Below are 21,214 nucleotides of genomic sequence, written 5' to 3'. Positions count from 1 at the left end.
AAGCTGCTCACTGTATCCACCATTGCCCCCTCGAGCAGCATGGCCTCTGCTCCCCCTCGTGAAGTCAGAGAGGTTATTGGCAGAGCACTGCTGTGAGGAGTGTCCAGATGCAGCTTCAAAACACTCCAGTTGGTACAGTTGAAATAGCTGTAAAGTTCCTGCTTTTCTTGCAGGTCCATTTCTGCACTGCTTTACCACAGGCTTTGAATATTTTAGTATTTGTTTGTAGGCTGGAATAAGATGAAGCACGCAGTGATCAGGGCTGCTCAGGCGACAGAGCAACATGCATATTTTGTAGCAGGGTTGAGTGTCTTATCTCTGGCGGGACAATTAAAATGCTGTCTATATTGTGGTAGTTTATGGTTTAATTTTGCTCTGTTAAAGGCCCCAGGGATTATGAAAAGTAAGTAAATGCGTTTTTGTTCCAAAACGTTTATTTGGTCAGCCAGAGTTTGCAGTGCATTGTTCACGCTAGCAAGGGAGGGATGTAAACAGCTACGATAAAGATAGAAAACTCCTGTGGTGAAGGTCTGCAGTTAATGAACTTCTTAGTACTGAGAGTAGCTTTTGACACCTGTGCCTGTTGGGTTGAAACCCTGTCTTTCCAAGACAGAATACTCAACCTAACAATCCGACAATAAAGCTAACATCCACACATTGCATTCTTCAGTTGAGAATATAGAGAAGTCTGTATATAATTAAGACCCAATAAGGTCGCAACTACAAACTTGAAGGTTATCATTATAGGAAAATTAAGCCTATCGGAAAAAAATAGCCTTACAGTTAAAACTTGTTTCTAATATGAATTCATCCAAAAATATCTCCTCAGCTATCTGTATGGTTGAATCTTTAAATTACCTTACCACATAAAGCTACATCAACTTTGTCTATATACTTCATTACCAGTTATATACATGTATTGCTTTACAGAATTCTGGAAGAAACAGCACCAGGAAGAGAGGCTCAAATTGGCCATGGAACACACGCTTTCAAACAACAACAGAAGGGTTTGTTGTTAATATAAAATGTTTTATCATGTAAACATTCTAATTTGTAACTAGACTACCTACATATAATTTTGTTGCTCTGGGGATATTTTGAGCATTTGGTGGAAACTATATTTAATCTTCAATCATATGAATAAATGAGATATATACAAGCTACTTACTCTTCTAAATCAATGTTTAAATATGTAATTTCCGAATTTTAACGTTGTTGTCTAGACTGGCAGGAAACTACCAAAGAGCAGCAAGATTATCTCCATTTCTTTACTTGAGGTCCAATTAGTTTATTTAATAAATTAACAAAGCAGACTGTAGGGTATGGTTTTAATTACTTATATATTTGTGGGCTGTTGCCAGAAACCAAGACATAAGTTCATCTAATTAGTTTTAAGTAATAATTTCTTACAAATTTTATTCGTAATTCAAAACAAAAGACTACATTGTGCTTTATCCAGAGAAACGTGACTGAATTCAGCTCAACACACAGTTCAGTGTCAAACGTACAAGGTGCAGCAGCACCTACTCTTTTCCAAGTAAGGAAAGCGTTATTACCTGCAAGGCAACAAAGCATGACTGCATGTTCAAGGTTTTTATATTTTATATATATATATAAGATTTTAATGGCTTATTCCTGTAACCAGGAATTAAAAACAATCAAAATGTGTGCACCATGACTCCATTCATGCTCTGAATGAAATAAATCAAATGTGGCCACAACTGACAGCTGTAGAGGAAACAACTGTTCCACGCATTAAGCAAAGAAAACCAAACAAACAAAAACCTTTCTAAATACTTTTTTGCATGGCAATTTAATAGATTGACCTCAATTTTCCCAGAGCTAACATGTTATACACAAAGAAAAGTCCAACTTTTCAAAATTTTATGCTTGCTAATTTTGAGGGTACTTAAAGTAATAATATATGGGGAGTAAGAGCACAGGCCTGTCTGTCCTACATTTCAGATCCATTTAGCATCTAGAACACTTCCAATATGACCCCGCCAATTTTAATACAATATTGTCAGAATGCTCAAACTCAACAGGCACAAATGCCATGCATTTAGCCCCTTACCCAGCTTATTAAAACCCATCAACGTATTGGTGAACTATCAAGGTGGACGAGACTGTGCTCTAGTAATCGTCACCGCGGCTGACCACCTCCTTGCAGGTTGGTCTCAGTAGGATGGTGTGCTCAAACTGAGCAGTGTAGCAGCCTTTGGTGTCACACAAAGGTGGGTATGGGTCAATGATTCCCAGGTCACAGAGGTTTTTCAGCGCCATTAGGTACTTGGATTCACCCAGGCGATCGAGCCAACGGCGACAAAATGCCAGTGTGCCGAAATTCTCATTGACGACATTCAGCAAGTGCTTGGCCCGGGGGAGTCTGGAAGGATAAGGAAATCAAAACAGGTTCTCTGCTCATTATGCCACAGAACATAATCATACAACATCTGGAGGTTTCATTAATGATGGCCAAAGTATATAAACATTAAAAGGACTGACCTGATTGGCACATGTCCAACTTCAAAGTTTTTCATGTAATGAGAGCACTCCATATCATCATGCACCATGCCCTTCCCAGTGCTTCCAAAGGTTTCAATGGCATACACCTCTCCCTCCTGTAAAAGAGTGAACCAGTTGGACTCAGGAACACAACACACAAAACGCCTGGGCAGAACACATTTAGAAATGTTCAGTGAAAAATACAAATGAAAGTGTTTTACTGTACAATGTGCCGTTTCAATATCACAGGCTTGTGTCATTGCCTGTAAAGAGTTACAACCATAAAGAAATTGACACGATAAACTTGTGGCATGAAGGAAGGATCCAAGTGATGCTAAGTGATGACCATTCCTCTTCTGAGCAGCTGTAGGCAGCTGATAGTAAAGTGTCACAATAACGCTGTACTGGTAATCTCTTTAGGCACACCCATTCACAGGCCAAGAGCCCAGTGGAGCTTTAGCCATTTACAACCATCCTGGTACTTGTCAGCCTTCAGTTTATGACTAGGGTTTCTGGCCAACCTGCCAGTCCAGAGTCTCAGTTTAACAACTCTACAGAACAGAGACTCTGACACCATGCGCCAATTGTTTGGTGATAATTTTCACTGCATGCAGAGTCTGTATTATAGCACATGTATTCAGCAAATCACACTGCAATAACAACAATACATTAGTGCTTTACGGTGCTTTTCAATATCCCAAAGACTCACAATATGCTAGACAATCACGAAAAACACAGAGCAAGCAAAGGTGTGACACCAAGACTGGCAGACAGGCTTTAACAAGAGCTATGGAGATGGGATAAAGGGTGCAGGAAGTGGTAAAGTAGCAGTAATATCAGAAGTCTGAGAAGTCAAGAGTCAAATGTTAGAAGAGGAGTCGCAAACTGTTATTAAGAAAAATAAAAAACAAAAATAAAAAACTGAGGGGAAAGGAATGCAAGCTGACCAATAGGGAACGACAGATGTTAGAGATTTTGATTTCAAAGAAATAGTAGAAAAGAATCAGTTCTCAGAAGACAATAGCCACAATGCTCTCAGAGGACTTGATTTTGAGGCATGTACAGCATCTCCATAAGATAAATGTTTTTTATAAGCTGCAGCATGAACAACAAGGTTAATATTTCATACAGTCTTTTCAAATAATGACCATACATATGAGGTTCTGGAGTAAACCAAGGCGAGAGAGTGGCAAGAGTGTTTTAGTAAGTACAAGTATGTGTGCAGGAAGGATGATTAAGCGTACCCACCCTACTACTGCACATACATATTTAGCCAAACAGACAGTGCTTCTGGCTAAATGAAGCAGCTACACCTCACAGAACCTCAATTTGCATAAACTGCACAACTGTTTGCAACTCAGGTTCTGAGATTAAGCCCCACCCCCTGATCTTCCAAAACCTTTTTTAACTGAATAAGTCAAGTGAAACAAAAAGAAAGCCTATGAGCACAGAATAGTTGTTTAAGGCTAAAATAAACCAGAAACAAGCAGTTGAATAAAACAGCACAACACACAGAGCAGCTCTTTTACCCACCACATCTATTTTCACATATCCTGCCATGTATGTATTCATTTATATACAGGTATGGGTATATATTCAAGTCAAGCACAAAAGGAAAAAGAAATTAAAGAAAAATCAAAAGGCAAATTTTTCAAATATGATGAAGAAACTTCCCGTTGTAACTAACCTCCATTTTGGTTGCTTCCCCACCCTTCACAATGGGGACAGTCTTTCCTGCATGTATTCGATATTGTCCAATTGAGTGGCCATTGAGATTCCGGATTGGTTTCACTACAGGGAAATATTTTAATTGGTTAACCCATGTAGTTGGTTAATCTACGTTGTTTTGACATTCAGACATAGTGGAACACAGAAAATCAGAAATACCTTGATACGTTTTTCCATCTAATTCTACTTCATATGACTCCATGACTTCTTGAATGGATTCCCCAATGTCACACAGGCGGACATCTATTCCCGCACACTGAAACACACACACACACACACACACACACGTTTTAATAAACACGAATGAGAAAAGGCACTGAACTCTAGCTACCTTTTCTCTAAAGCCATATTGCTCAAAATCTGAAATGCTGATGAGTGAGCCACATACTGGCCCATTAAAACCACCACTATGATTTTAGATTCACAAAAGCCATACAGCAGAGATAAAATACAAGTCCTTGTAAACATCTACCTTAATTCCAGTATTTGTAGCATCTTTAACGGCTTCCAGCAGTTTATCATACTTTGGGTTGAAGGTGACAGTAAAGGCACAGTCAATGATTCTTCCTGCAAAACAAGAGTCAGACAACAAAATTAGTAAATGAAGAGGAAACTGCACGCGAGTTCACAAGACAGCTGGCCTTATTGTTAAGCCACGCACCATTAATGTGTGTGCCAAAGTCGATCTTGCAGACATCATCGTACTGGAGCACTGTGGGGTCCCCAGCATTGGGGGTGTAGTGTGCGGCACAGTGGTTGAGGGAGCAGCCAGTAGGGAACGCCAGGCCAGCATTCAGCCCATTCTCTTTAATTAACTTCCTAGAGCAGTCCTCCAGCTTCTCACTGGAGGGGTAAGTATCAAAGACTTATAAGGAATCAACTGAAATCACACAGACTTGAAGTGATTTTAAATGGCATTACACAATGGCAGGGTCTCAAACTGTACAGCTGTCAAGAGAGAAGACAATAATTAAGCAAGTACAGTGTAAACTTACCAGATCTCAATCATGGTCATGCCCGGTTTAATCCAGCTCATGACATAACTCCTGACCTGCCGATGAGCTTCTGCTGCCTGTCTGAAGTCGTTCCACATCTCCTCGCTGGCTTGGTCCAACACCCGCTTTTCCTCACTGCTTGTCCTCCATGCAGCAGTGCAGCTATGAGAGGTTCAACACAATAAGAACCTCTCAACAATGTTGCATATATTCCAATTACACTATTGGACAAAAATTTGAGTAGCTTTCAGTTCCCGTTTTTGCAATTGTCCTTAAGAAGTCTATTAAAACTAAGTACTGGATTAGGTTTGAATAGGATATCACAATGTGCATAAGCAATAGCGCATTTGTGTAGCTCTTCATCTAGAATGGGTGAAATAGTAGCATGGTCTGTACCCATCTTCTAAAGGTGGGTATTCACATTCCTGTCCCTTGGGGAAAATTCCATTTGGATAGAGTTCACAGATGGGAATCGATGGAGTATCTGTTTGCATTTTGGCTGGGGAAAAAAAAGAACAGAGAGGAACAACAAATGTAAAAGATCAACATTCAACAGACGCTCCAGTAGTTTAATCTGACAGCGCTGAAAGTTACTCACGCCCTTTGTTTCTTTTCTTCTTTTTCTTCTTCTTCTTTCCAACAGAATCCCCTTCTTCACCTTCTGCCACACAACCAGTCGATCGTTTAGTGTGGAAAAGCTCCATGAGGCGTGGAATACAGCGATGCATATTGTATAAATGTAAAACTATCATTTTAAAAAACCCATTTAAAAATATCTTAAAACAAAGAGTACAGTACAAGTACTACAGCAATAAGAATACCCATTTATTGGGTATGGCTGTGAAAAAAAACGTGAAAAAAAACATTAAAACACATACCATCCTCACCATCTTCCTCCTTTTCTTGATCATCCAAGGCCTGCTTCTCCAATTGTTTTGTCACTTTGTTGATGTCAGACTCTCCATCTCCATTACTTCCTGTTGACCAGGTAAAGGAAAATCTCAGATTATTCTTTTGTATTCTGACTGTAGTGCATTGCTTATGGACACAGAACCTCCACAAAGGGCACATTTTCCTCCAAAGAAATCAAAGAACATATTTTGTGTTGCACATTTCTTCATTGGCTTAGCTCAATTCTCCATGCATCTGACAGGGATCTTATAGTATTCAGACCACAAGACTATAAACCTCTGAAGAGTAGCCAAAGATTGTAAATGTTCCAATGAGACAACCCGTATGCTAAAATAAAATCAATTTCAAAGTCGTGATTACCGTTTGCTTCCAAGTGTCCACTGCAAAATATCACTGCCAGCCTTAATTGCGAATGACTTCATATAATGTAGCAAGGGTTTTTTTCAGAACAACTTTCAGTAACTATCACACCAATATCCCTTTACAGAAGTGTTTCTGGATTACAAATGATAGTATACCTGCATTTCTGAGCTCTGAAACTTTAAGGCATTTAAAGCATATATTTCAGGGCTTTGGCGTTTTCTCTAAATCCGTTCCAAAATTACTGCGCGATTCTAACTACCGAGAGTTGGTAACACCGCATAAATGTTGCTTTGGCTAAAAGTTCAAACACCCATAAACTCGGCAGTTGTAGCACTGTAGAAAAGGGGACTACACTCACAAAACACATGCATAGCATAGCAGAGCTAACCTGGCTACATTCGATAAATACAAGCCTCATTGAATTTGACCCAGCTAGGTTAGCTAACCAGCTCGTTTACAACACAGACACCATTCTGGAAATGTCGGGCTTACAGTGATTTATCGGGATTTTAACAGATTAGGTGTCGATCAGAAGAGTAGTCCTCGTGTAGGCTAAATAGCTAGGCTAGCTAACGCTAAGCAGGCCAGCCGACATCTCGACCAGTCTTAGCTCTGCGTTTCATTTACCTTCGACCAACGCTTTGCCTTTCCTCTTCTTCTTTCTCTTCTTCTTCGACGCATCGTCGACATGTTCTCCGTCTTCTTTCGGGCCGTGTGCGTCTCCGTTTTGAAGGGTCTCCACTTCAGGAGCTCGCTGCTCCGTCACCTCCTGGTCCGCCATGGTTGCTCAGGGGAGAGCCCGCAGCAGAGGCGTGTGGGAAAGCTCTGCTGAAGAGAGGAGAGCTCCTGTACCCTACACCACACGTATAATAATAATAATAATAATAATAATAATAATAATAATAATAACAATAATATAGAAGCTCCTGTACCCTACACCTCACGTATTATAATAATAATAATAATAATAATAACAATAATATAGAAGCTCCTGTACCCTACACCACACGTATAATAATAATAATAATAATAATAATAATAATAACAATAATATAGAAGCTCCTGTACCCTACACCTCACGTATTATAATAATAATAATAATAATAATAATAATAATAATAATAATAATAATAATAATATAGAAGCTCCTGTACCCTACACCTCACGTATAATAATAATAATAATAATAATAATAATAATAATATAAAAGCTCCTGTACCCTACACCTCACGTATAATAATAATAATAATAACAATAATAATAATAATAATAATATAGAAGCTCCTGTACCCTACACCTCACGTATAATAATAATAATAATAATAATAATAATAATAATAATAATATAGAAGCTCCTGTACCCTACAACCTCATGTATAATAATAATAATAATAATAATAATAATAATAATAATATAGAAGCTCCTGTACCCTACACCACACACCACACTTTGGTTTTGATGATACCAAAAATCCTAACACGTATAATATGCTTAATATTATCAACGGTAAACACATTATCAACTGTAAACATATTTGAAACATATTTGTAGATGTTAATGTTAGTATTTTCCCTTTATTAGCCTGGGTTTGTAATTTCTTTCTTGGTAGTAATAAAAATGTTTTAATTTTACCTATCGTGCCTAAATCATCCATATAATAACCAGGGTTAAATCATTTATGTATTTATCTAATTGTAATTGTGTTGTGCATTTAATCAACTCATTTAAAAACAATATGAATGTATTATGATATCAACGCAAGCCTGGTTCCATTACATTTGCTTGAAAGTCAAAATCATATCCGTCGCTGCCCTGCAGATTAAAAAGAAGTGAATCTGAATACATCTGGAAATAATATTGGGATGCATTACGACTTTGAAAACATCGCTACCTGTGGAAAAAAAAATGGACAAAGTACGTACGTACTTATACATGTTTCTATAGAAACGCACGTAGTGTAAAGCAGGAAGGGGAAGTGTTAGCGAGCTTATAAAGTTTGCTGGCTATAAAGTATAACAAGTTTCAGCGTCGTTTACTGCTTGAAATTCTGCTGTCACCAGACAACAACATTCTTTTCGTTAAAACAAACATACGAAACAATACTATGGGTACGAAAGCCAGTAAGTTACCGAAGGATTTGCTGTCAGAGTATCAGGTAAAAACTAGCTGCCTCCTTGTTTAATATGAAGCTGGCTAGGTACGCTAGTTAGTTAGCTGGCTGGTTTTTTTTTAGCTGCTATTAGTCGTTGCAGCTGCCATCCTAGTATATTAACGTTAGCTAGAAAGTTTGTTCCCGTACATCACCGACTCTTTCATCTTAGAAATAGCTCGTTATTTGTCATATGAACAGTTAACATCACTTGAGAAATGTTACAAAAACGTACGTTTTTGTAAGCGTTTTATTATAGCTAGCTAACTAGGTTAGCTATTTCAGGTCGTGCAGAAGTGATACAGGTTATGTAATTCGGTAAATGTAACCGCCTTGTTATTTATCACAGGAGCTCACATTTCTCACCAAACAAGAAATTCTGCTGTAAGTAAAACGAATAGCCCCACTAAGTGAACTGCAGCTACCCAATCCAACAAAGTATTCGTATATCATTTACAACAAAGCGAATGATGACAGTGTATGTTTAATCAAATGCCATTACTCAAAACTGTTGTCTAGGGCACATAAGAGATATAATGAACTGCTGGCTGGCGAAGACAGGCATCTCCCCAGTCCCCGGGTACCCATGAGTAAGATTCTGACTTTGCCTGAGCTTAAGGTGAGTAAGTAAGTAAGTAAGTAAATAAATAAATAAATGCTAGCTGCATGTAAGATTTTATATTTGGAATATTAATCCATGGCCTACTGATTGATCAAAGCCTACACGTCACTCTCTTGATGACCCTAGAATATGTAAGAAAATATATATATTTTTTGGAATATGTAAATTTAGACCCCAAAATCTGATCTGATGGTTCTGTGCTCTCAATTATTTGCTTTCAATCCAGTCCAATCCCTTCCGAAAAAGAATATGCTATGTTTTCTCAACCTCTGAACTGAGAGATGGGAGCCTGACCTTTGAAGACTTCCTGGATCTCCTGAGTGCCTTTAGTGATTCAGCAACCCTTGAAATCAAATCTCACTATGCTTTTCGAATTTTTGGTAAGTCTTACTAACAATTATACATTTCTACTTGTATATTAGATGTATTTCAGTAAAATATAGTCAGATATAACCTTAAACAGGTTCTAAGTTTATCACCAAGGGTTAGAAGAATGACTGACGTATTTTACTCTTTTAAAGGGAACTATATAGATTTTGCTAAATTTCTTCACTTTTCAATGTTTTAGATGGAAACATAGTCATTAAGGGTGTTTTGGTGTAAAATGTACTTTTCTAGAAAAACAACAAATTGTTCACATCTGAACCATTGAATGATGAAGGGATTTTGCAAAATCATTGTAATTCTACTTTTAGGACCAGATATTAAAAACAAACAAAGAAAGATGATTATTTTGATTGTCACAGACTTTGATGACGATGGCACCCTTGATCCTGGAGACCTTGAAATGCTAGTGAACTGCCTGACCGGGGACACAGAGGACACACGACTCACGCCAGAGGAAATGAGACAACTCATAAACAATGTGAATATGCTGTCTGTCTAGGAAACATTCTGTCCTCCTTGAGATGTTTTACAGATGTAAAGACATACAAAAATGGTCTGTTCTTATACATCTATGCATTTTTTATTTTACAGATCCTTGAGGAATCCGACATTGATAAAGATGGAACAGTAAATCTCTCTGAGTTTCAGCATGTTATCTCCAGGTCACCGGATTTTGTCAGGTGAGAATCTTTATTTTGCTGTGTATAGTAACTTAACTCAGTATTCCTTAATGTCTAAGGGAACATTTGGTAAATAATATATATGGTATTTTACAGTTCATTCAAGATTGTGCTGTGAAGCTTACAGATTATTGAAGACTTTTGGATGTCAAGACAGTACTGATTTAATGAGTTAATGGCAGTTGTCTCTTAAAACAGTATTTCTGATGCTTTTAAAATTAAGAAAATTATTTAAACATACTCTAACATATATACTTTCTAATATGTATTTTGTGATATTTCTATATTTAATAAAAACATGTTCTTGTCCTAAATTATTTCCTGTGTTGGACTAGTGCTTTTTTTGAGATGAAGGGCTTTCAGCAGGAGACAGTAGTGCATGTACAGATTATGGAGAACACTTCCTTGGAACTGCACACACAAATGTGTTCCACAGCCCACAGACAACATCTTCCACAGTCATTCCTCCACTTGAGAAGTACTCCACAATTTTAGGCTCATCTGAGCTGCATTCTGAACCATGTCCCAATTGACCATACTGACCTATTAAAGAGAAAAAGGATAAGCTTCACAATGTATTATGACATTTTTCTCTGCCTGTGAGTCAGAATGTATTTATTAGTCCACAAATTCAGAAGTAAAATATTTTACCCCATCCCCAGGTGTAAAGATCTCCAGTGCCTACAAATAAATTACATAAAAATAGTTAATTACTTAATCTGATTCATTATCTTATGACTACATAAAAAGAACATGTCAAAGAAGCTTACTAGTGATGACAACTGTATGACGGGATCCACAGCTGACTTTGCTGATCTCAGACACTTCTGGAACATCCACCAGTGCAGGAAAAGCTTGAATTGAGATGAAGACATTACTGCTATCCCCATCTTCTTTTTTGCTTATTGTCAGCATGCCTCTCCCTACAGGGCAAAATATAATTCAAGAATGGAAGGAAACAAAAACAAAGTGCATGTATCAATGCTGAGACCAACTTACCAGGGCTTTCTACTTTCTGACTTTCCTCATTGACACCTTTTGATGGCAGCCCTATCTGTCCACTCTCATTCCAGCCCCACATATACAGGTCTCCGCCAGCTGTGTACATCAACGCATCTCATTAAAAACTCAGCCACTGCACAGTACTTTGTTAGCCCTTGGAAGCCTCGCATTAGTAAATGAGCAGTGTAGCAGGGAAAACCTGAGAGGTCTAAAGCATGATCATTAGGTCACATAACATTCATATCTGAGCTAAATTTGTGTCAAAGCATATAGTGGACTCATAAATTATTGGCAATCATAATAAAGAAGTGCAAAACAACTGAGCACTCATTAAGCTTAAAAGCATATATACACACTGATGTGCCAAAAGTTATGGGATAATATATAAATTGATTATGAAGTGGTGCTACCTCAGGTGACAGATTGGGAACAGCTACACCTGTACAAGTTATGAGGTGAGTGAGGCTGAACACCGGCCAGCCTGCTCATAACAAGGCGATATGAATTAACAGTTTGAACGAGGTATGGTAGTGGGTGCCAGATGGATGGGACATTCCATTTCTGAAGTTGTGCAGGCATTTAACATTCCTCGATCCACAGTGTTGTGTGTACAGGGAATGCATCATAGAAAGTATGCAAGTAGACAGCGCAGTGGTCGCCCACGGGTATGATTGGGACCGGTGGCGTCTGGCTTGAATTGTGCGTGCAAGCAAACAAGCCTCTCTGACAGAAATCAGATCCACAGTCAATACAGGAGACCCCACACACATATATAACGCAGGGCAGTGCTGCGTTCCATAGTTTCCATAGGATATGGGAGCAGAACACCCACCAGTGTGCCTCTGTTAACACCATGACCCTGGACACAGAACTTCACCTGGGCTCGTGAGGATGCTAAATAGACCCTAAAGGACTGGCAACATGTGGCATGTTCACATGAGTCACAGTACCTTTTGTTTCAGGCTGATGGTGGAGTTTGTGTGTGGTGCAGACTCCATGAAGCTATGGACCCCAGTTGTCAACAAGGCACTGTACAGGATGGTGGTGGACCCATACTGGTTTGGGATGTGTTCTCATGGCATGGGTTGGGTCCACCGATCCACCTAAACATGTCATTGACCGGTGCCTGCAATATTTCACTGCTTATTAACCATTTGCAGTCCTTCATGGACTTCAAGTACCTGCACAATGATAGGATATTCCAGCAGGACAATGTACCGTGCCATCAGGCCCAAGTTGTCCAGAATTGGTTCAAGGAGCATTCTTGGAAGTTCCAACGAATGGTGTGGCCTGCACATTCACCTGAGCCCAATCGAGCATTTATGGGATGTGGTGGAGAGGACTGTTTGCACCCAAGATCCTGCACCTACAAGTACCATGTTGCTGTGGGTGGGTATCCAGACTGCATGACTTAGCAGTCCTCCAGATGTCTTCTGTCCACTCGTGGAATCGACGCCACGTTGAGTTGCTGCGCTTTGCTGAGACAGAAGGGGGGGGGGGGGGGGGTCCTACACAATACCAGTTCCCGTCCTGTGTCTTTTGGCATGTCAGTGTAATACATTCCCCTTTTCCAAAACGCTTCAAGTTAAAGGACAGAGATGGCCATGGCAAAACAGATTTCATAATTACAGTGATGTCAAATGATCTATGTTCAGATAAGGCTCAGGAATTATGAAAGCTCATTATGGCACTGAGCTTTTAAATTATTGACCATTTATATTGGTATTTTTGAAGCATTTTGTTCTTTATGAAATATATGTAAACATGTATATTAGGTCTCTAGAAGCCTGTAATTTTAGCAGCTACATTCACAGTTTACAACTTGTTCACAATAAAAATTAGAAAACAAAGGTTTATTTAAAAAAAGGCAAGTATTGTGAGGTATGCGTATTGAATAAGTGTAGGTGTGGCTCAGTCCTTCAGGCATTTTTAATTCCCATTTTTCAAAAGGTGCCAATAATGTATGGATTCACTGTACATTCTGAATAGAAGTAAGGGTTGGGAAGAACAAAGTGGCCTGTATTTCATTTTAAATGCTCAGGAAGGAGTTGTGTCCTCACCGCTGATGCATGCTGAGTGCCAGCCCCCTGCAGCTACATATTTCATGGGAACACCCCATAGGGCCTCTAAAGCTCGAGGCTCATCCTCTGATGTCAGACTGCCGTGACCCAGCTGACCATGGCTGCCAAATGAATACAGCAAAACATATGAGGTAAGGAGCACAGTGATCACCGGTACTGAGTCATCTTTAAAAAAAACAAAAACAAAACAAAACCTTGGGCTGCTGAAGATCACTGATTTTTAGATCTGTGCTTTTTACCTGCCTGATCCCCAGGTGTAGATGGTCCCAGAGGCTGTGAGAAGAACAGCGTGCTCTGTGCCCAGTATCAGGCTCACTGCATGTAGCCGGGGAGAGAGGGGCCGAAAAAACGGAATTTGGGTTGCTACATATCCGCCTGGCACCAGTGGAAATGTTACATCGGGGCCTTTTCCAAAATCATAAGCATCACAGTTAGTTATTGCTCTAAAAACTCCAAAAACATTCATACATACAATATATACATACATATAAGAACTATTTTAGTTATTAAAACAGTTGTCACTTAAGCGTAGGTGTTTTAATTTACTGGTATTAGTCGGGGTTGTGCGGTCTTGCACCCCACTCCAAGCTAATGCCTTTCCAGTTCGCTTCCAGCTCCAGCACTCTACTCTGTCAGGAAATCTGAGGATTAGGCATCTCTCACTGATGACAGCATCCTCACAGCCTTCACTTTCAGGAATGGGTCCGAAACATTCCTCTCCACTTGCTGAGTCCACACCTGACACGCAAACACATCGGTCTCCTGGAATAAAATACAAACAAATAAAAATCAACCAACATAAAAGGGAATCAAATCGAAAACCTTAGCTAGTTCATTATTAGACGGCTAATAAAACAATAGCAAGCATTTCACCGTTTATGTGGATGGATGCTCTTCGGCTCCAACTTGCCACGACTTTGATTTCTTGGCGTGTTTTTTCTGAATTATCTTTTGGGTTCAAAGTGGTTTTGTCCACATCGTCGTTCCCGCTGCTGTCACAACTGCACACATTTTGCAGCGGGACGGGCGTTAAGACTTTGGTGTTGCCCCTTTTATCGCACTCATCCTTTGGTTTGAGACATATTTGTCCAAAGCCATTGAAACCAAAACCAAACCAACTCATTGGCCACCACTCACACTCATCGATGAAAAATGGCGGAGAGGTTTCGCTTTTAAAAACAACAGTATGAAGACAGCAGCACTTGAACCTAAAAAAGAAAAGTCCACCGTGCAACGAATAACACTTATATTAACGCAACATTTACAAAGATAAAATCGCGACGTATGTACATTTTACTAAAATGTAATATTTTGTTTAACTAGCTATGTGATTTTTTTTTTTAATGTAAAAGGTTTGTAACTTGTTTCATTGCCAACTATTTATGTCTGCTTCACACTTCCGCTTCCACTTAGCAACAAGGAACGGGCAGCGAAAACGCGAGGAAGCTTCACGGAAATATGGTAAAGTGCTTTTTCTTCAAATTTATAATTAACTAGCAGAGACGATTTACTTTCTTTACATTCTTAACAGGGATTGCTGGCTTTTAAATGCGTTGTCATTGGTCTCCAAGATTGTAGCAGACCCAGCAGCTAACCAGCCAGCTAGCTATTTAGTTGGTTCCACATCTTCAACTGATTTCTCTAACTAGCTTAGTAGTTTCTCACATTTCTTTGCCATCTTTTCATCTTTGCTTTCCCTCACTTCGTGTTCCAGGCTGAAGTCGAAGAGACGCTGAAAAGGATTCAGGCACACAAAGGTGTTATTGGGACAATAGTTGTAAATGCCGAAGGTAGAAACTTGGCCGACGTTGGCTACGTTAAATATTTTTCATGGTGTTGAATCTTAGTTTACTGAAAGCAGATGTACTATTTGTCATGAATACAGTAAAAATAAAATTCATATTATTGACTGGTTAGCAAAGTCTAACAAGGTTCTTCTGAGCTTTTGTCATCAGGAATCAACTGGAATGCAGCATTGATTTTGAGATTTAATCATGTTACATTGCTGTGATAAACTAACTCCTTTGGTATCATTATCATTACAAAAGACAGTATGGAGCTTTACATCTGGCCTTTGGCTATCACCCTTCAGGAATTCCCATTAGGACGACCCTGGACAGTTCCACCACGGTGCAATATGCAGGACTACTTCATCAACTCACCATGAAAGCCAGGAGCACGGTCAGGGACATAGATCCTCAAAATGATCTGACCTTCCTACGCATCAGGTCCAAGAAGCATGAGATCATGGTTGCACCAGGCAAGTCACTGTACTTATAAGATGTAGTAAGTCTTGTTTTGGTTATGCTTTTGACTCTTGGAGAGAGAAAAATAAATCCAACCTAATAACCAACCTTTTTCTTCTTTTTTTTTTATTCCTAGACAAAGAATATCTACTGATTGTCATTCAGAACCCAAGTGAATAGTATTCCAGGAAAGTACTGTCTGTGCACATTTCATATATATCATAAATGTCATCTTCTTTTTTATACATTTCCTGAAACATATATGCTGAGTTCCTTTTAAATCCATTGCCTTTCTTGTTTCTTAACATGCACAGTGTTGAATTTAATTTTACCTGTTAAATTCTTATTAAACATACCTATGTAATTGCTTCCTTTTTGTGCTTAAAATAAAATAATATCTGGAAACACAAAATGACTTTACATTTTTAAGCCAAGGGAGGTAACAGCTAGCTTACTACCCCAATAGAGTTTAGCTTAATCAGTTGCTGCGTTTTGGCCTGTGTGCCGCTAACCTTTCCACTAGATGGTGCTATTGTTCCTTGCATATTTTTTGAGAACACAGACTTTAACAATGGTCGTTTTATTGGGAATTTTACTTGTCCATTTGTTTGTTTATGCACGATGGAGCTTAGTAAAAATGTAAATCTAGAGAGAATTTAATTTTAATTTTAGGATTCCTCTCCTTATCTTGCAGATTTTGATTCTATTTGCGTCTATGGTCTCCTGCAAAACCACACTCCAGTTTAGCCACTGTGCTGCACCTCTGTTGTCCCCCGTACCACTCCTAGAGCCTGCCTCTGGACTGCATAACCTATATTACACATTATATTAAATATTAGCCATGGGCCTCGCTTCCGCAGATGTATATTCTATTATGTGATATTCATAGAAATAATTTATAATTATTGTGTAGCTCTCAAGTCTTGTGTTCTGTATTATGTCATTGTACCTCACGCAGTGATGGATGCTGTCCTGCTAAAAGGGTTTAATGCACACCTGAAGTATATGTATGATTTCTCCTTTATTAATGAGGTGGTCTATAGTAGAGATCCAACTCTTGTATTTACTCTGACAGACCTCTGCACAGGCCAATTCATGGACCGATGGCAGATTAATAAATTAAATGGCTGCTATAATTTGATCGGTGTTGTGTACACTCAATATCAGAGTTCATATGCAGCAGCTGTGCTGTGTGGCGTTGGAGAGCACTCTGGTGACATGAGCTTGGCCAGGGCAAACGTCACCTGAAACCTGGCCTTGCTCAACCTCCTGCACCCGTATGAGGCACTTGGTATAGCTTGGCGTCCCATCAGCCAGTGCTCTGCTTCGGTGCTTCAGCAGTTCCCAAAGTAGCCTGTTTTGTGCTGAGTGTATCATCTAAGCCTATTACACTGCCAGAGCTGAATAAAGGGCAAGGCTGCTTCAAGCACATGTCTGTCATGTCACTCGGGAGAAAGCTGGGTAGGTACTATAGGTGAAGATTATTTTGTCAGTCATCCCACAGACTATTTGCAAATCATCCAAAGATCATTTGCACTTCACAGATTTAGCATATTTTTATTGCTGTTTAAAACTGAAAAAATGTAATTTCCATCACTGAGCAATTGGTCTATCTAGTTCAGAGTAAAAAAAATGGATGGATGTGTGTGAGTGGGTATGTGTGTGTAGAGGGTCTTTGATATCAGTTACAGCCATCAGTTTTGCAGATGCAGGGTTATTGTATGTCCTTGAGGCTGGAGACCTCGAGGGCTTGTGGCACCCACAGCACAGTAAGGGCTCTGCAGACCGTAACCAGGTCAAGCCAGATCCTACCCCGACTCTGCACGGGGAGCTCACTGAAAACAGCACATCCAGGGATACAAGTAGGGGAGGACAACTTGTAAATCTGTTGTGTGATATGTTCTGCTCTAGATAGTTCAAGCTCATCTTTGTGAAATAATCATTACCTCTAGTCTCTCCTCTAGTCTCTCCCTCTGGTCTCTCCCTCTGGTTGCATCACAGTGTGGAATACATTGGTTTAAGCGAATGCAGTGAGTGAAACTGGAACACACACACACATATGCACACACTGTTCCGTGAAATGATTGTTTGCCTAAGGGAGATGTGTTGTCTCCTAAATGAGCAGGAGGGTGTAGTCCTTCCTCTTCTACCCGAGGCATCTGTCATCCTTTTATCTATTTTTTTTCCTCATGTTTGACAACTTTCATCGTAGTTCCCAGCCAGATCGTGTAGTCTGGCCTCTGCTGCCTGTGCTGCGCTCTCTCTCTCTCGTGTGAGAGGAAATCCCTGATGTGTAATTGCTATAATAATGGAAGAACTCCTCCACAGTCTCCAGCGGCAGGGCGAGGGCTTTTGCTGCCCCAACCTCCGCCTCCTCGGTACCCTTCAGCTAGGCTGTTCCTCTGGGCTAATCCCTCTACAGATGCCATCTGCTCCCTGCTGCATCTTCTGCCTCCCTCTCTGCCAACTGGCCCTGGCGGCAGGTGGCGGGGAGTGGGCGGCTGGGCAGCTCAGGTTTGATGGCCTACTGCTCTGGTGCCAGGCCCTCGGAAAGGGGCTGTCAATACATGGCAATTAAGCAAAGAATTAATGACCAGGTCAATTAACACGATTAAGGGAAAAGACGTTCTGGTAAAGACCCCTGTGAGTGAGGAGACAGCATGTGCGTGGGATCATCTAAAGGAATGTGTTTTGCAAAGTTTTGTTTGTTACTGTGGGGTTTACGTCTTTTCTAGGAACACTGAAAGATTATTCCAAGCAAGTCATCTGCAGTTTACAGTGTAACTGGCTGAATGATCATTTACAGTCTCTGTTTTTCTCACTTCTTCTCTCCCTTGCACTCTCTCAAATTTATATCTTAAGGTGTGATATGAAGAATTGTACTGAGACAGCTGTGACACTGAGCCATCTGCCAAGAACCTTCCAGATAAGACTGCTACACTTCAGTCTTCACTCGGCTGTTGATTCTCTCTCTCTCTCTCTCTCTCTCTCTCTCTCTCTCTCTCTCAGCATTTCAGTTCAGTTCAAGAAGTGCTTCATTTGCATTGCTGTTTTAGTAACAATGTTGTCAAAGAAAAGAAAGATACTACTCTTAATAATAATAATAATAATAATAATAATAATACCAACAACAACAATAATAATTCATTAATTATTTTTAAAATATTTATGAAGAACTTGAGTGAATAATAATGAAAACTAAATAAATGAGTTACAATACTGCAACATTAATGCATACATTTGTTTAGTACTATTTACAGCATGTATACATAAATGATCATGTTGTGGTTTTAGCTTTAGCATGCTGTGAGATTGCATGACATTGTCTTACAGGACAAACTGGACTGTTTGTTGTTTCTTAGATTGTGAAGATTGTAAAGCTTCAGCCATGTCCTACAGATGTGTTCTTCTGTTACATTCTGTCAGTAGCACAGTGACTGCGTATGAAGATCGTGTCATATGTTCAAAAATATTTCTCTTACATATATTACTTCTTTTTTTTTTGGTCACTTTTTTTTGTCAGAGGAAGTGCATCTTTCTTTTGCTTTTTTTGCAAATCATATTTTCTTTCTCTTCCTTGTTCTGAATTCATGTTCATGCGTATGTATCTGTAATGAAGCCCAGTTACTGGTTTGTTGCTGTGGAAAGCTGTCTCTGACACAACATGCACTGCTACACCCCATTCTAGGTTCTTCTGGTGCTCTTGCTAGATATATTTTTGTTTCTGAAACACCAGAGTGTCCGATACATTTCGATACCTGTTTGTTAGCAGCCAGAGATGAACTTTTATGGTGCACTTGGAGCATTGGCAGATCATTGCTCTGTGTTGGGAAGGTCCCTGCTCTAATAAAGAATGGGGCTGCTAGTCACATGACCAGCCTAGCACTTTTGGAGAGATTTGCTATTTTCCTCCAATGGCCTGAAGTCAATCCATGCATGAAGGGTTTCTCTAGCAGCTGGCATGAGCTGCATGGCGCACGCCACTGCCCCAGACCGAGGACAGGACTAACAGAGGTGACAAGGGAACAACATCTTCAGAGTGTTGGGAAGCTGAACACAGCAACACCCTTTTCTTCACTCTGCTCTGTGTGTCTGCCGCTCTGACTCATGGGAATCTATGAACTATTATCACATTTGTGTGTTTGTGTGTGTTTGGGGGTGGGGTGGGGTGGGGTGGGGGGGGGCGGTTGGGAGGAGGAGTGATTCTGTAAATTATAAATAAGTGAGTATGCCTCAGGTATTTTTCCTGCATCACATTACTGCAACACAGATGGTGTTTGTGCATGCATTTGTGCGTGTGTGTGCGCGTGTGTCTGTGTGTGTGTGGAGGGGGTTGTTTAAGTGTGTCCCGAGAATGCTTCAATGAACACATCAGTGTAATGGCATGGGCTGTGTCTATACATTGTGAGAAGAGGTAGTTTCTAAATATTTAATCTGTGTGTAGAGCTTGCTTAGTAAAGATCACCTCAAGGAACCTGCTCTAGCCCTTCAGGCAGTGTGTGTGTGTGTGTGTGTGAGTGTGTGTGTGTGTGTGTGCTTTGCTCATGTTTATCTTGAATGAATAATGGTATGTGGTCAGAACATGCTTGCTGTCTGTTTTCTATCTGGGGACATGGTAGCAAGAGAGACAACATTTGGTAAAAATACAAACACAAAACTGTGAGCAAGTCTGTGTGTGTATCTGAGTGTATGAGCAGTTGGATGTTACTACCTCTTGACAGAACCCCACAACAGTCTTTGTAGGGGAAGTTTAAGATTTGGTCCTCTCACCATGGCATCTTCCCTTAGTGTCATGTGTGCGTGTGGTGTCGCTGGTGGACTGACCCTATTTTCCACTTCTGCCTTTCAGCAGCTCGGCCATGATTAGGCGGCTGAACTGTGTTTTGGTTTGAATAATCCCAGCTCATTCTCCTCGCAGTCTCTGCTCTTTGTTTTAAGATGATCCCCAAAGCTCCTTTGGTTTGGAGCGTGTCTTGCTTTCAGCTCTCAGTTTGCTCCCAGCTGCCGCAATGCTCTAAGCACCTCTTCTGCTCGGCAGTCAAAGGCCTGCTCCGGATTTAGCCCTTGTGCCAACCTCAAATAGAAATGTTGCGCCCGAAGTTCAGGAGCAAATTCACGTCGGACGTGCCGGTTGCACGCGGGGCCTGGTTTAACACGTCTTTAAGAGCTGTTAAAAATATTCTAAGCGGTTTCAGTGCAGTCAGGGACTGGACGATGCCCTGCTCGTGCAAAAAATAATGTTCGTGTTCTTCCAGCCCTGGTGGAAGCTTTGTGTGAAGCCCTCCTGTGTGGTATGCACTGAAAGCTCTCAGCACAGATGGTTTCTTCCCATCGTTACGTATGAATGGTTTCATGCTACTGCCACAAGGCCAGTTCTGGTAAAACCGATCAATCTTCCCATGCACTCGCCTGTCTGTGCACTACTGAAAAAGTGTCTTGGCAGAAGCGGAAGAGCCGCACGCTTTTACCGTGCCGAGCCAAACCCGCTGCACACTCCCCAGTGGTCCTGGGAGAAGCTCCGTCTCCACTGGTTTATCTCGGAG

At 40.3% G+C, this 21,214-nt stretch overlaps 4 protein-coding genes across 10 annotated transcripts; 2 read left to right on the top strand and 2 right to left on the bottom strand.

Annotated features, from left to right (window-relative positions):
• Positions 1–1,321: 1,321 nt before the first annotated feature.
• On the bottom strand, positions 1,322–7,318 carry metap2b (methionyl aminopeptidase 2b). Of its 4 annotated transcripts, none has more exons than XM_035523596.1 (11): positions 7,131–7,318; positions 6,107–6,205; positions 5,827–5,889; positions 5,625–5,727; positions 5,229–5,390; positions 4,895–5,076; positions 4,706–4,800; positions 4,393–4,489; positions 4,193–4,296; positions 2,506–2,621; positions 1,322–2,386 (listed from the first exon to the last, which is right to left on the bottom strand). In XM_035523596.1, exons 1-11 carry the CDS (start codon positions 7,282–7,284, stop codon positions 2,134–2,136), a joined length of 1,428 nt encoding a protein of 475 aa, XP_035379489.1. In that variant the 5' UTR covers positions 7,285–7,318; the 3' UTR covers positions 1,322–2,133. The 4 variants fall into 4 exon arrangements, with proteins under 4 accessions (XP_035379489.1, XP_035379490.1, XP_035379491.1 ...); XM_035523597.1 differs by having other exon boundaries at positions 5,827–5,886; XM_035523598.1 differs by having other exon boundaries at positions 6,116–6,205.
• Positions 7,319–8,360: 1,042 nt separating this feature from the next.
• On the top strand, positions 8,361–10,659 carry LOC113573150 (calcium and integrin-binding protein 1). Of its 2 annotated transcripts, none has more exons than XM_035523043.1 (7): positions 8,361–8,418; positions 9,003–9,037; positions 9,173–9,272; positions 9,502–9,655; positions 10,022–10,140; positions 10,254–10,342; positions 10,439–10,659. In XM_035523043.1, the coding sequence occupies exons 1-7, from the start codon at positions 8,410–8,412 to the stop codon at positions 10,458–10,460; spliced, it is 528 nt and encodes a 175-aa protein (XP_035378936.1). In that variant the 5' UTR covers positions 8,361–8,409; the 3' UTR covers positions 10,461–10,659. The 2 variants fall into 2 exon arrangements, with proteins under 2 accessions (XP_035378936.1, XP_026859047.1); XM_027003246.2 differs by lacking the exon at positions 8,361–8,418 and adding an exon at positions 8,466–8,659.
• Positions 10,660–10,716: 57 nt separating this feature from the next.
• Positions 10,717–14,611, bottom strand: LOC113573149 (RCC1 domain-containing protein 1). Of its 2 annotated transcripts, XM_027003244.2 has the most exons (8): positions 14,299–14,599; positions 13,972–14,187; positions 13,665–13,830; positions 13,405–13,526; positions 11,342–11,440; positions 11,113–11,265; positions 10,994–11,023; positions 10,717–10,885 (listed from the first exon to the last, which is right to left on the bottom strand). In XM_027003244.2, the coding sequence occupies exons 1-8, from the start codon at positions 14,546–14,548 to the stop codon at positions 10,731–10,733; spliced, it is 1,191 nt and encodes a 396-aa protein (XP_026859045.2). In that variant the 5' UTR covers positions 14,549–14,599; the 3' UTR covers positions 10,717–10,730. The 2 variants fall into 2 exon arrangements, with proteins under 2 accessions (XP_026859045.2, XP_026859046.2); XM_027003245.2 differs by lacking the exon at positions 11,342–11,440 and having other exon boundaries at positions 14,299–14,611.
• Positions 14,612–14,624: 13 nt separating this feature from the next.
• dynlrb2 (dynein light chain roadblock-type 2) lies at positions 14,625–16,812 on the top strand. 2 transcript variants are annotated; one of them, XM_027003247.2, is made up of 6 exons: positions 14,625–14,707; positions 14,839–14,886; positions 15,140–15,215; positions 15,518–15,685; positions 15,808–15,859; positions 16,366–16,812. In XM_027003247.2, the coding sequence occupies exons 2-5, from the start codon at positions 14,884–14,886 to the stop codon at positions 15,849–15,851; spliced, it is 291 nt and encodes a 96-aa protein (XP_026859048.1). In that variant the 5' UTR covers positions 14,625–14,707; positions 14,839–14,883; the 3' UTR covers positions 15,852–15,859; positions 16,366–16,812. The 2 variants fall into 2 exon arrangements, with proteins under 2 accessions (XP_026859048.1, XP_035378939.1); XM_035523046.1 differs by lacking the exon at positions 16,366–16,812 and having other exon boundaries at positions 14,631–14,707; positions 15,808–16,083.
• Positions 16,813–21,214: the final 4,402 nt, after the last annotated feature.

This window comes from Electrophorus electricus, chromosome 2 (genome assembly GCF_013358815.1).
Source record: "Electrophorus electricus isolate fEleEle1 chromosome 2, fEleEle1.pri, whole genome shotgun sequence".
Lineage (NCBI taxonomy): Eukaryota > Metazoa > Chordata > Actinopteri > Gymnotiformes > Gymnotidae > Electrophorus > Electrophorus electricus.
Note: the sequence above shows the minus strand (reverse complement) of the source record. Positions and strands in the feature narration are given on the sequence as shown.